Genomic DNA, 15175 nt, shown 5'->3' on the forward strand with positions numbered 1-15175 from the left:
CATATTGTGGAGTTGAAAGTGCTAAATAGCTACTTTATTAAACAAAAAAAAAAAAAATCACACACACACCCCAGCCTGTAACTCTTATTACTTAGCTATTCACACTAGGCTTTTGGCTGACTGCTACTAGAACAGCTTCAACCGTAGTAGGCGCAGACAGGCTGGTTGCCTGAATTACTACATGCTGTTTTTTCCCAATAGAAGTTGCAAATATTAAAACCAAGATACCGCATCTATACATACTTAATAGAAAATTTACGACTCTTTAGATGCACTGTTTCCTTAAGACCCATTAACAACATTTGTTTATCTGTCAAAACCAAACTGCTACAAATTATAGTATGCTTTGATCATTAATTTCCTAGACAAAGGAGGAACAAACATGTAACTCAGACAAAATTATAATACACAAAATTATCATTGTAGTAATTTAAGATATAGCAGCCCTCAGTTATCATAAACCATTAGCGGCAAAGTAAATTTTAGGTATAAACTAAGATATGGATGGAGCTATGTAGCGTGCAGCGGGAGTGGCTGTACAGGAAGGCTCTCGCTGTCTCTAGTTGCTTCAGGTATTTTACCACGATGCCATGTAAGACTTCATGAACTCTTCCAATAGTTAACTCCCGAGTTCTGTAAAAGATTACTATCCAAAATAAGACGTGGCTAAGACTTAGCTTCATGAGGTTAAACTCAGAGCAATGATTCTGCAGTGGTATTTCATTTGCTGTTTCCATTTAAGAGCTGAAACAGGGCGTGGCCAAAAGCTTTTATCACTCGGTTTAAGAAAAGGTATCATCTCATGGCTTCTTACAAGCCTTCCCTTGTCTATATTTTTATACTTTCCCTTGTTTACATTCTTGGTATCACGGGCAGAACAAAATTTTAGCTATTATCATGCATTCCCTTCTAGTTTTTGCTGGCCTCTATTTGTAAGTTTTCATGTGAATAAAAAGTATAAATACATATAGAAGTAAAATAAGAATGAAGTACTTAGCAAGACTGATACTCTCTGCTCATTTTGTTAAACAAACAATAACCAATAACTTAATTCCACTTGACGCTTAACAGAAATAATCTTTTGGCGGGAGAAATTTTAGAGAATAGAGACACGATCTTTGAGAAAGAAGGCACTGAAAAAGAGAGGATTCTCACCTACTGGAGATATTCCTAATTACTAGGGAAACATTAGTTCTGAAAGATTTTCACCTAGCCATTTCAAATATGTTTCAGTTTTGGTAAAATGTGATGATCTTCCTTGGTTGAGAAAGGATGTCAGTTGTTTAAGAAAAAGAATAAAAATATTTCTGCATGTATTTTAAGTATTGTAACGTTTAGAACAACTGAGACTGACTGCTTTCTCCCGCAAGAAGCATATCAGTGCAGGATACAGACTTCAAAGTTGGGAATCTATTAACTGAGAATGCTTTGCTACAAATTGCAATACAGTCTCATGAAACAGTAGGGCTCTGCACATGGAATTTGCCCTTACAAAGCTCTATGAACTCTGTCTTATTTTGCAGAAAGACAGCAATCTGTTCATATAAATATTTGGCAGGGTTTGGACAAGAGTATCTTCTAGAAAAAGCATCCCCTGTGATGTCAGTTGCTGGAACAAAAAGGAGTATAGGCCTATGTGGGACAGCTGGATTCTGAAAAGCCAAAACTGTTCAGCATTTGAGCCTATCTTGCTTTCTTCCACCCTCTATCTTTCTCCTACAGCTGCCATCTCTACCGTTCTATCCCACCTCTCTCAGCAGGACACTTTCTATCAGGTAGCAGCAAATGTTGTGTTGGCTGCTGGCTGGCCAATTTCCATCAGCTTCAGTAGGGAGTGACTGTGCAGACTGTTCATATCCATTGAATAACACCAAAGAATTGGATAAAAATCTTCTGTGCATCTCACCTTCCCCCCTCCATCCCCCGCCTTGAGATTTCAATTTAAAGCAATCCTTTATTTGTATCTAAAAATTAGATCTGGTCTAATAAATACATTTATTTAAAACAAACAAACAAACAGCAGAAACGTCATACTTCTTTTTAAACACTTTTCCTTATTTTTCAGACAGCCACAGAAAACATCAAACATTTCAAAAAGTCAACCTCATATTAATAGAAAAGCAACTAAGAGCTGGTTACATGATGGCTATGTTATACTAAAACGATAAAGCAGTGAAAATGCCAGATATGCCAGACATACCAACTTACCTAATTTCATTAGAAATTAAGAAACATTGTATGTAAAATTAGTTATATATTAGCATACTACTGTATTAATAGTATGCATGTTATGTTATACTTATTTATATATACCATATACATATATTATCAACACACTATACAATGTATCTTGTATATATAAATAGTTAGGATATATAGAATATATTTATAAATAATATATTTTGTATATAAGTGTATAAATATAACATGCATATATTTAATACATAATATAAATTAAATAGTATAGTCTATGTATGCTTACTCTGTATATTACATTAATATAATTGTCTGTTATGTGAGCAAGGTACTCATTTGTATACTGGGTTTGAGTATCTTTTAATAAGCTTAATGCAAACTAGGAACAGGAGCAGCAATGGCTCTGAACAAAAATGAGATAAATGGAGAATCTACCTGACAAGAGAGGATTAAACCAGCTGAGTTGCTTATTCTTTCAAAATTAATGCTGAAAGGTAATGCAATTGTTCTTTATATAATCAGTCAGAGAGTTAAAAGATCAAGAACAGAAAGTAAGTCTGAAAATAAATAACAATGATAGTGCTACAATAAAAAAGCGTAACCACCCTTGAATAAATCCAGGCTGATAACTAGCATAAATTTTCTAATCACTGGAGAAATAAGGTTTTGAATGGAGTTTTCCAACAAGAGTAGTGGGGAGTAAAGTCCTAATAAGTTTTGAGGAGCTTGGTGAGCTTATAAAAAGGATTTTGTGTCATCACTGCCACTGGAAGCAGGGGGACTCAGTGGTCAGACATACATACCGATGTCTGTATCGGTACAGAATCTTTTACAAAGTGGTTTACATAGAGTAGTTGAAACACTGTGTAGCGAAGTTCATAGTTAAAACTGAATTGTAAATCAGCTCTTAGATGTATTACAGGCTTCGTGTTACCTATGATCGTTATTAATCTAGGATAATTTGGCTCTTTTTCAATGTGATCATGAAACCAGCAAATAACCTATTAGCAAATACCTGTTGTTGTTTTCCAGTAATGATCATCATTCTGAGGACATGATCTTGCTCCATTTACTTCTCATGATACACCAGCATGGACGGAAACACACTGCTACAGAACACATTTGTATAATGTATATGCATTCAGCAGCTCCTAAGACACACAGATACCCAAAAATTCAAATTGGATTGTTGCTGTCTTGACATACACTGCAACTACACCATTTACATCTGACTGTCCAGCAATACGCACTATCATGCATGCACAGAATATTGTGAATTTTATCAAGAATTGCAACCAGAATATTTCAACAAATTGTAGAATCACCACAATGTCACAATAATCTTGCCACTCCTTGTTTAACTTAGTGAGACCACTTTTCCTACTTAAGGAAAAAGTGATTACATTTCAGTCACTGCACCTCAACAGCAACTACAGATCAGCAAATATTGGTCTGAGCTAGTTAGTCTGACATGCCATGCAGCTAGTCCTCCCACCAGTCCTCTAGTGGACACGAAGTGATTACTGTGAACTACATTTTTGTAGTGTTAACATTCAAATTGACACATCTATAGCTCCAGGAAAATGAACCTATTGCTCTGAAACAATTCCTTACTTTTTGACAGTTCAGCTTGATTCTGAATATCTCAGAAGCTACTTCCGAGGCAAGCTTGTTTTGCAAAAGATACAACATTAGGATGTAAATAACAGTTCAAACTTTGCTATACATTTCCACATTGCTCTCTGTAGCAGTAAATGACTTTATAGACTGTCATATTTTAAAATTTGGTATGGCTTAAAAGAGTGCAATTATACATAGAATTTGTTGTATTACTGAAAATCTGAGACACTGATTTAGTAAATTGCTGATGAATGAGTTCCAGGGATGAGAACTCAGTAGAAAACTGTGCATTTCCAACTTTCTCCTTACCTGTTAATTCTGTTTTCATTTTCAGTTTGCATCTTAATTTTTATACTAGAAACTGAACTTTTGCTATACAGTATGCCTCATTCATTCCAAATGTAACAATGTCTCTTGAGTCAGGATCTCCCTCTAAGCAACTGGTTCACAACACCTCCCCACTGACAATCTTAATCTAATGTATATTAATATTTTGGTAGCCTTTTAGATCATCATTGCACAACACTCAGAAATCTTGCACTGAGTTGCCTATAATGATGCTCAGTGTTTTTCTTCTCTAGTCAGTTACAGTCAACTTAGAATTCACAACAGACTTCCTTCAGCAAAAGATCTTCTTTTTCATCAAGTCATTAAGACCCTAAAATCTCTCCTGCACTTTGACACACTCAAGCCAAAATCCAGATGTTTGGCAGGTATGCACATGAACTGTACATCTGCTGAATTTCATCATCCCGAAACAGACACCAGCTCTTCAGGAGACAAATGTGACAGCTCCCTCCCTTCCATTTCCCTTATCCAAGATGGCTATAGAGCAGACTGTTTCTGCCCTCAGCTATGATGGCTGTCATAAAATTTTTATGGCCTTCCTGCCCGGAAAAATGATGGCCACCTAAGTGGCATCTTGCTGCCCTTATCTAACATGGCTGCCAAAGCTCACTGCCTCTTTTGGTTGTGTGGCAAACAGTGGTTCGCAGAAACGAAGCATGAGCTTACACGTCCTCCTTACTCCTGCTGAGCACAGTACAGCGGCTGAGCATTTTATACTGAACTCTTTTCATCCACCTGTTGCTTTCCAAAGTTCTAAGATGGACACTTTCTGGTAAGCATCAAATACCTCATAAAATACCCATACAATAATTGTATCCTCATTTCAGAATGCAACCATTTTCTGTATTTTTAACTTAGTCTAGGAGTCTGCCCGATAACTTTTGAACCCATTAGGCAATTTGAAATAGGAGTAAAAAAGTCTGAGAGATAATTAAACCCATCCAACTTCTCTGAAAGCTGGCACTCATGCAGAAAAGGAAGGCTCAAATTAATGCCCTTGATGAAAATTAGGTAGAACTGTTGTTACATGCCCACTTGGCAGCGCCAGAAAGTGTTAGAAAAGCAGCTGGCACATACCGTTGCTTCCCCCATGGGACTGTCAAAATGGGATTTCTCCAGGGGACAGAGAAGGGTTCAAGATACCATAGTATGGCAGTGGCTTACAGTTTAAAGGACAGAGATACTTAGGGTGCTAGTTCATTCTACTGGTTGCAGGAAGACTTGAGAAAGATACTGTACAGACAATACAGTATGAAATTTGTTTGGATCTCAATATTTAAAAATTATAAATACTTACAGAGAACATCAAAAAAAGATATCCACTGCTCAGCTTATCATTTTTACTTGATTCTCTTAGGCCCTATAGATAGTAATGGTTCTTCTTCATCTTCGGTTTTACTTTCAGACTCCTTTCTCCATTAAATATGCATACAAAAATACAAAAATGCTCTCATAAACATTCTTTCCAACACCTGTAGTACCCTTTGTTCCAATTCTTACGCCTTTGCAATTCCAAAATGTTCTCAATTACTTCTACTTTTGCAACTCTTTCCCTCAGATCTAACTCCTGATGGACTTACATTTATTCCCCATTTTCCCCATCCTCTTTTTATACCCCTTTCCTTCCCCCTTTTGATTACTTATGGCACCTTGTGTGCTATAAGCAATAGCCATACTGAATTTCTATTTACTTAAAAAATTAGTAAATTAGGAATATACTTATCACAATAGTATATCATAAACAAACTGATTAAAGCCATGAAATGGTGTGCCAGGTATTTTTTTGTCTCCTGCCAGGAGAACTGAAAACTATGGACATACAGCCCTAAAGCTTCCACCTATTAGTCTTTCTTTTTTTGTCTTCAAAAATCAGACTTGTCTCTCATCTTGGATTTCATTTCTTTGCTCCAAACACAGATGTTACAGCCTGGTTTTGCTATCTTTTTCTCATTGGATCATTGGAAGAAAACAGAAGAAAACTAGGCTGTAATGAGTCACCCCCCCACCCCCCACCCCCAAATCACAATGCAGTCAAAAAGAAAGGGAAAAAAAATAAGACAACCCTGAGATTTTACTGTACTATAAGTAACAGCACAGCAATCATGCCTTCTGTCATACACTCCACTGCCTTACCTCAATTGTTGCTTATTTCCCTCGTATATTGCTGGCTAAACCGCCTGGCCCAGCCCCACTTCTCCACGGCTCCACGGCCTTTCTGGCATCAGAGAACCCTCCCATATCCCTAATCCTAACACCTTGTCACAGGGTAATTATAGTGCTGGCATGACTCCAACATCTATCTTACATCAAACAATCTCCGCTTGTTTGCTTTATAGGGAATGACGGACTTAAAAATGAATTCGGACCAGAGAGACCTGTTCGGCACTAGCCTACCATATGACCTTGAAAAAGGAACCTTTCCTTGACTTCTAAAAAACAGGAATATGACCTTGGATGGTGCTCTTAAGACCTACTGAGGGAAAACACTGCACCAGTGACCCCACCTCTGTCCTGCCCCGACCCTTCCCTGTCACTCTGCCTTGTGGCTGTGGTTACCACTTCAAGGGATCCCCCCGCTCCAGCTGCCAACCTGTAACTAGAGACGGCAAAACGCGGGCAACATTTCTCCCTCCCCAAGACACGTCAAATGACACTGCGGCTTCCAAAATCTTTCAACCTGGGATCATAAAACGACAAGAAGAGCATGGAGAAAGCAGGAGGACGCCGGGGAGACTCCTGCACTCTCTCATGAGAGCTCTGCTGATAACGTGTGACCCCAGTTTCTCCTCAGGGCTCCCCTACTTAACGGCAGACGAGCCCCGCTCGCTCCTTCCTTCCCTCCCCCCGCCCAGGCCAGAGCTGAGGAGAACAGGGGAGGGGAAGGAAATGGCACCCGAGGGTGCCCCCGCTCCCACCTGCTAACGCGTCCTAGCCGTGCCCTTCCGCAGCAGCCCCTCTACCCCTTTTCCCGCTTCACAGGAGGCCGCTCAGCCCCCCGCACAACCGCCCTGACCCTCGCCCCTTACGGCTCAGCCCGCCGCCGCCCACCTCCCCTCACAGGCGCTCCCCTCCCCCGCGGGGACCCCCCCGCCCCGTGCACCCGGAACAGGGCGGCAGCGGCAACGGGGCGGGGCCTCGGCCGCTGCCGCAGCTTCACTGGGCGCAGCGCGCCGACGCAGACCCCGTTCCTGCGCCTGCGCAGTTGCTGCGCAGAGGCTGGAGGCGGCTGCGGCGCCTTCCGTTTGGTCAGGCCCCGCTGAGGACGGCTCCTCCCTCCGCCACCGCCTGCCCTCCCCCCCAACCCCCGCCCCTCCCCTCCCCGGCAGCGCCGCGGCTGCTACACCGGGTAGGTTTCCAGTCACTATGGCGGCCGCTGCGCTGAAGGTAAGGAAGGGAGCGGAGCCCTGGTGCGCCCTGTGCCTCCCTCAGGGCCGGGCAGCGCTAGGCCGGGGGGAGGCGCGGGGCCGCGCCGGGCGAGGGACGCGTCTGACCCAGTTTGTTTTCGGCTCTGCAGGTCGGAGGAAAGTTTTCGTGGTCGGTGGCTGCCTGAGAGGCAGAGCTACCGAGCGGGAGGCGTCCGGGCCCGGCCGCCAGGCCTCTCCCGCCGCCGCAGGGTCGGCCGCCGCCGGGCCAGCGGAGCCGCGCTCGGCAGGCGGAGAGCGCGGGTGGCTGAGGAGCGGGCCCTCCTCATGCGCAGCCACCTGCGGAGGGGCTGAGCGGAGCGGAGGGGACGCGGCCTCTCCCGGCCCGCTGCTCCCCGCGCCGGGGGCTTCTGGCGGAGACTTCCTGGAGCAGCCCCCTGCTCGCCTCCTTCCTCCGCCGGCCCCCACGCCCCCGCCCGCCGCCAGCAGACCGGCCGCCAGCAGACCCACCGCGGAGGGACGCTTGCCCGCTGCTGCCAGCCAGAGCCACCGCGGGCACCGCCTGGGAGCAACCTGTCAGTGCACTTCGTAGGCCGTCCCCGAAGGACCCTTCCCACGCGTTAGTTTGTCCGCGAGAGAAGGAGAATTTGAAGCCCTCTCCATGCCTTATCGAGTTCCTTATCTGAGTGGCTGCCTGAAACTGTAGAACAGTTCAGCTGTATCTGGTGTAGGGGAGGAAAACAGTATAGCTCTCATACCCCATCCTAAATTGAGGACCACCTATTCTGCTTTGGCTTAATATACGAAGATGGTGAAATGCGGATTGCCATGTGAAGCGACTAAATCCCTGTTGTGGAGTGAGGGCTTTGTATTCACCTTCCACCTCCTGATCTGTGTGCTTTGAGAGAGGACGCTAATCCTTCTCCCTCATCCCCCTTCCCTAAACCTTTCCTTGCTTCCATGTTGCATTGGTCAGAATTTTGGTCAGTGTTGTTTATGGAAGGGGGGGGTGGGAAAGAAGGCAGTTGAGGTTACAAACAAAAGTACTTGTATGACTCATCTACTTGGATTTAAGACATTCTATCCTTCTTTCAAGGAGCCTTTCCTTCTCTTTGAAGGAATCAGATGCTTGTTCCTATTCTTCCGGAGGAGGATGGATTGAAAGTTGTGTATTTTAGACTTTTTTTGGGCCACTGCTGATATTATTAAAAGACATAATGGGGCTTTTTCACTGGATTATTGCCGGAATTAGTTTACACACTGAAACAATGAGTTGTTAGGCCTCTCATATGATAATGTTTGTCCCGCTTTAATATAAAGTTGCTGTGGAGGTTCGGGTTAAAAATTGTGGAGGACAGTCTGCATCAGAAGAGGCTCTCTTCATCTCTGGTCGGTGTGGCAACTCCAATTTGTCCTCGATGCCTTCAGCCTTGGCCATCTTCACTTGCCGCCCGAACTCTCATCCGTTTCAGGAGCGTCATGTCTACCTGGACGAGCCTGTCAAGATTGGCCGCTCAGTGGCTCGCTGCCGGCCAGCTCAGAATAATGCAACTTTTGACTGTAAGGTGCTGTCCAGGAACCATGCTCTTGTCTGGTTTGATCACAAGACAGGCAAGGTAAGATGTTTTCTTTACTTAAAAATAATGAACTGCATATGTGTTTTAGCAAGTCCCTGTAGATTGCAGATCACTTTGGTTTTGCTGTAATAAGTATGGTTTCGTGTGGAAAGAGTAAGATTTGTGTTATAGTTAAAATGATTACTTTTCAGGTAAGTTGATAATTTCTTACTAAGCAGAAACTTTAAATATTATTAAAAGTACATAAAACAGTTGAAAATGGTGATAAGTACTGAACAATTTGCATGCATATTATTCATTGCTGGAATTAGGTGATTTTGAGGTGAATAATACAAATCTGAAAGCACAGGCTTGTATGAACATAATGGTCTAATAGTATTTTTTTAAATGCTGAGAAAATCCTATTTTATCTGAGCATGTAAATAAATCTCATTACGAGGAGTGTCAAAAAATTGATTAAAAAAAATACTGGGTTTGGCACTCTTCTTACTTGCCCTTTTGAAATTTTATAAAGAGTATTTTGTCGTTTGGGTCTGATAGAAGGTTTGTTACTGGCAGCAGGAGTGTAACAAATGGCAAACAAGGTATTATTGATAGTGAAAATGGTTTTAAAATATATACGGTGTTGTCTTAACTGTTCCTCTCAAAAGGCTATCTATCTTGTTAAGTGAAATTTAGGGGTTCTGTAGTGCTTGTTTTGTCCACTAGGGATTGAACTGGGACAAGTAAAGTTATTTTACTTAATGACTGTCAAGTTGATTTTAAATATCCAGCAAGAAATGAACAAAGTGCAGATTTCAGTTGCTCAGCACTGTATTTTTTTTTTCCAAATATATTGATGTTAGGCCCTAGAACTTCATATGCTCTAAATCAGCTCTGTTTTTTAGCTTCACAGCATGCCCTTCTATGAAATGTGGTCAGTGTAGCTCTTGATTTTAAGAATAATATGGTCTGTAATTAATGCAGTATTTTTTAGTAGTATGACACAGCATGAGGAAAAGTACAACGCAGTCAAAGTTCTTAAACCTTCCATTGTTAACTTTCCTATGTTATGCAATACCTGGGCATGATGGGACAAGACAAGTGTTTAATTTCTTAAGGCTGGGTTATGGCATGGCTTTCAAGTTACCTGCATGTAATTGTGCAAACTGCTATCTGTATTAGTGTTTCGTTAAGCATGTTGTTTTGGCTCTGTTGTGGATGTGATGTGCATTCTTGGACACTCTAGAAAACTTAAGTGCATGAAATATTCTCAGTTTAAGCTTAGTTTTTAACCTTTCTTGTTTGACTCAACAAAGTAAAATGTTCCAATTTATTGTACTGGTTTTAAATTAAGAAGTATTATGCATATAGCTTTTTATCAACATTTCTCATGATTTGTAAAGATTTTAAGACCCCCATGTGCTCTTTTATGGTTATAAATAGTCTAGCCATGTTAAAATTTATTAATTTGACAAAGCATTGAGTGTTGAGAAAGTCTGCTAACTAATAGATGAGCTTAAAAGACAGTCAGGTGTTTTGGGTTTTTTGTTTGTTTTTAAATTTCAGTTAGCTTTCCTTTTCTAATACAGGTCAAAAAATTATATGCTTATTCATTTTATCTAGTTGATATAGCAACTTGGTAGTTGTAATTAAGTGGATGGTATGTGACAGTTCTTGAGATACTCTCATGCGAGGATTTGATGGGGGTCTTGATGAAAATTGCCCAGGTGGGTATCTGGATCAGTAGCCATAGTGATCAACTACAGAAGGGGTTTAAGATTATGCATAGGAATACATTACTGTAAATTTTGCATGTTAGATGTTGTGGTACTGTAAAAGGTTTAAAGCATTGATACAGCAGTATGGAGAATTTTGGATTCTGTGTTTGTTTCTTGGCAATATGGTCTGTTTTTCATCTGGTTGAGTATCTGAATAGTAAATTGTGAGATAGTTGGAGGAGAGGGAAAAATGCATTGTTAGAGATAATAGATATAAATTACTGTTGTGAAAAAGCAGGTGGTAGATGTTAGTAAATACAGGCTTAATCTTGAATCACAAAAACTACTTTAAAGAACTCTGTGGTGTTTTCAAAGTACAAACAAAAACATAAAACTATGCCAGAACATTTGCATGCAGGAATGTTTATTATCATTGTTCACAGAACTATTAATAAGTACATCTCTTTTAGGAATGTGTCATTATCCTATCAATGACCTATATTTAAACCTGCATAAATTCTTTTTGCCACAGTATTTGTAAACATTTCTTAGAAGCTCATATATAGGACTTTTATCAATTCTGGGTTTTATGAAAGATAAGACCTTGAAATGTTAATTTAGTAACAGAGAAACCTTCAAATAATTCAAAATAGTTCATGAATGATCTGGGGCTGCAGTTTCATAAGTTGTGGGCTTTGGCAATACCAGTTTCTGGCATTCCCAGTCACTCAGTCCAGTCTCTGTGCTGCCTCTTGAGCTGCCTTTCAGTTATATTCTAATAATTTTTTTTTTCTTGAGTGTTTGGAGTTTTGTTTGGTTTGTTTTAGTGAATCATGTGAGTGATCCTGTTTACTACATAGTGTGTAAACAATTGTATCAGCATAATCTGTAAAGAAGGGTAGAAACCGGAGAGAGGGAGCATCAGTAAGCAGTGGCAAGGAAACTAGTATATAATTTTTTTTTTTTGAGGCAGAGGTAGGCTTAAACTGAAGTATGTCACATAGATAGACCAAGTTGAAGATGACACGTTACTTACAGTTAAAAGATGTGAATGTTTTCTTTGTATAAAGGCACTTTAATTATGCATGGGAAAAGTTACGTGCCCAAAGGAGCTAATGTCTATGTAACACCAGCATTGTTAAGGATAAAAGTAGGATGAGTCTTCAAGATCACCAGTAAATAGCAATTAAAAGCAGATATTTAAAGTTGGATTTGCTTTTTAAAATACTTTTAACATAATGTGTAAGCCTAAAAATGTGTAAGATAAAGGTGGAAGGAGATGGTGGGGGCAATATCTGTACTCAAACTTATTCTGTGCTTAATACTTTTGTAGACAACCAGTGCAATGCCTCTTTTTGCTTGTGTTTGTAGAAACAGCGTAATATCTCCTTGTGGATTTTTCATACAGCAGTAACATTAGAAGCTTATGCTTAGAATTGATTTTTTTTTTTTGAGTAATTACAAGTTAATGAATCTTTTTAAGAGATGCCTGAAAAAGTGAGTCACCAGATATGTAGGAAGTGGATGTTGTGCTGAACATGGAGTGTTCCAAAAAGTGTGAATCAAAGCAAAAGAAAAAGTGGGCTATAGTTCAGAAAATCTAAATATGTTTGTTCAGCTTCTATCACTGCATATGGGCAGAAACTCTGTAAAAACTGCTTAATTGAAATAGTCTTAAAGTTATTGGGGGGGGAGGTGTATTTGTTTTTTGTTTTTGTTTTTAAAAATAAGCAAGTTGAAAACCCTTGAGAATTTTATGCGACTTCTCCCAGGCTGAAATGCTTCTGACAGATGTGGTGGAAGCTTTTAGCAGAAACCTGAAGTTTCCGACAGATATCCAGGCTTTCAGAAATTGGAATTATGCAGTGCCTTAGATTGTTGTGAGTGGCTATTGTAAGTACCTTTTACAGAGAATTCATTGCCACAGTTTACCAAAGGGGCTGAGAAACCGTGAGAAATAAAGTATTTTCTTAGACCAAAAAGAGTCCAAATAACTGGTCATTTTTAACAGCTGAAAAAAAATGTGTAGGCACAAGTGTCTGTGTTAGGGTGGTAGCTAATACTACTGTTTTCATTTAATTCAAAGTGGGTATTAAGTGAATTGAGCACATTCATAGTATCTTGGTTACAGAAATGCTAACTAGTAAATTGAAAGCCAAATAGTCCATCCACATGATAGCAGATGAAATGTATTAAGGTTTGCTTTATGGCTTGTAAGCTTAAAATGTGATATAAAAATGTTACAGAAAACAAACCCTGCCCCCCCCACCCCCCAAAAAACCCCCCACCCAAAAACCAACACCTGAAAAAAACAATCCCAAAGGTACAGCCACGGAATTACAGGCTCGCTAGCTTTGTTTGAGTCCCTGGGAAAATCATGGAACAAGTTTTGGAACATTTTTCTGGGCACATGAAGAAGATGATTTGGTAACGGTCAGTATGGATTTAGCAGGGATGAATCATGTCTGATGAGTCTGATTGCCTTGTATGATAAAATGACTAGACTTATGGGCAAGGGAGAGCAGTGCACGCTATTTACCTTGTCTTTAGCAGGGCTTTTGGCTGTTTCCCATGATGGCCTTCTAAGTTAGGGCACTGCAGTCTGGATGTACGAACAACTAGACAAGTAAAATAAAACTGGTTTGAGGATCAAGCTTAGTGGTAGTGGTTAATAGGTGCTGTTCTACCTGGATGCTGGTAACAAGCAGAATACTGCAGGAGTCTATATTATGACCTGTCCCGCTTAACATCTTTATCAATGACCTGAAGGACAAGGTGAAGTACACTCAAGTTTGAAGATGAGACCAAATCTGGGAGTGTTGGTGTGGTGGGGAACAAGTTGATACGCTCAAGGGCAGGGCTGCCCTCCAGAGGGACCTGACCTTGCTGAATGAACAGGCAGACAGGAACCTCAGGAGTCTGAACAAGGACAAATGTGAAGTCCTGCACTTGGAAAGGAAGAACCCCTTGCAGCTTGTTAGGCCATGTCTAGGATACTGCATCTAATTTTGGACCACCAGTGCAAGAAATACATTGATAAACAGGAGTTGAAAGATTAGATGCTCTCTTTTCTTGCTATATTGTACTAGGGATAAAAGTATATTGACCATGAAAGAAAGAAGAGAAAGAACTTTTAAAAAGAAAATAAGTTGTTCACTTAACATTACATAGAATGTTTCATGGAGATCAAGAATTTGGCAAGATTCAGGAAGTACAGGACATCTTCTCTGGACATCCTGTTTGTTCAGAAGTATTTTAGTAAATCTATCTTACAAAATTTAGTGCGATATGAAAAATGGTGTTTGGGGTTGCAGGATTTTAATGGGAGATTTTTTTCTGCTGCTTCCTATAGAGATTCCTGTATGATACTCTGGGCTATTTGGTGCTGAACTATGTAAGGGATGTTTAATTTCTCATGTATCAGTGGCATTTCTTTCAGTAGATACCATGTCTGTTATTTATTTTTTCCTCTATTACATCTTTTCAGCTTTCTGTTATGATTGTTGTCTTTGAGAACTGAACAAATGTTTTATTTCTTAGTACTTTGATGTATGCTTACAGTTTGCAGTGTCTGTAGAGGAGACACTTTATCTTCCAAACATTGAATGTTTATTCCAAGTGCCCTGGGAGACTGACCTGGGATCTGCTATAACACATTAAGGTGAAATTTCAGTGCTTAGATGCTTTTGGTAAGAGGGTGATGTCAGCCAGGCCTTACGTACACCTGTTAATATTTTTATGTAAGTGCTTTTCACCCTGAATGAACTATCCAATTTTATGCTGATATGATCATAAGAATAGTATGGGATAGGGAGTTCTTGGTTGCGGCAAACTTCCCCACCATACTTCTTTTAGAACCCAGTGTGGGAGTGCTGACGGCCATTTATAGTAGAGGTAAGTTACTGCTGACAAGGATTTCTCTGCAGAGATACCATCTAGAGCCACTGCTGCAGAGCTAATACTGTAATTCTTGGAGCTGATCCACTGCAGTCATGATGCATCTATCCTGAGCCAGGAACACCAACACATTGATTAGGTTTTAAAAACAAACAAAAATCCCTTTTGTATTTGCAATGAATTTTTACAAACCTCAGATGAATCAGGTTACTTAGCAGTAATGAAGGCCAGTAAATGTGTTTTCCTTAGGTCTCCAGTGGGATGGTTTGGGTTTGTTCCTGGTCCCGTGCTTATAAATGTAAAACCTTGCTTCCCTAATACATTTTCATTATACAAAATTCTTTTTGACTTTTTCTTTGACTTTCTTTCACAAGCTAGTTGCAGCAATCCATTGATCATTTGCAGGTGGATTTACGTTACACTGGAGAAATATTTTTTATTTGGCTTTGCCCTCTCATTTTTCTTACTGAATTTG

General features: G+C 40.4%; 1 protein-coding gene across 22 annotated transcripts in view; it reads left to right on the forward strand.

Annotated features, from left to right (window-relative positions):
* Positions 1–7481: 7481 nt before the first annotated feature.
* The window catches only part of SLMAP (sarcolemma associated protein), a 101868-nt gene continuing 94174 nt past the window's right edge, over positions 7482–15175 (forward strand). For 12 of the 22 annotated variants that reach the window (XM_076346327.1, XM_076346322.1, XM_076346326.1 and 9 more), the window contains exons 1-2: positions 7489–7548; positions 7679–9142. In XM_076346327.1, the coding sequence (XP_076202442.1) occupies positions 8945–9142 (198 nt within the window). In that variant the 5' untranslated portion in view covers positions 7489–7548; positions 7679–8944. Of the gene's footprint in view, positions 7549–7678; positions 9143–15175 lie in introns of all 22 variants that reach the window. The other 10 variants (XM_076346316.1, XM_076346336.1, XM_076346319.1 and 7 more) reach the window with 2 other exon arrangements.

Source organism: Aptenodytes patagonicus, chromosome 8 (genome assembly GCF_965638725.1).
Source record: "Aptenodytes patagonicus chromosome 8, bAptPat1.pri.cur, whole genome shotgun sequence".
NCBI classification, from domain to species: domain Eukaryota; kingdom Metazoa; phylum Chordata; class Aves; order Sphenisciformes; family Spheniscidae; genus Aptenodytes; species Aptenodytes patagonicus.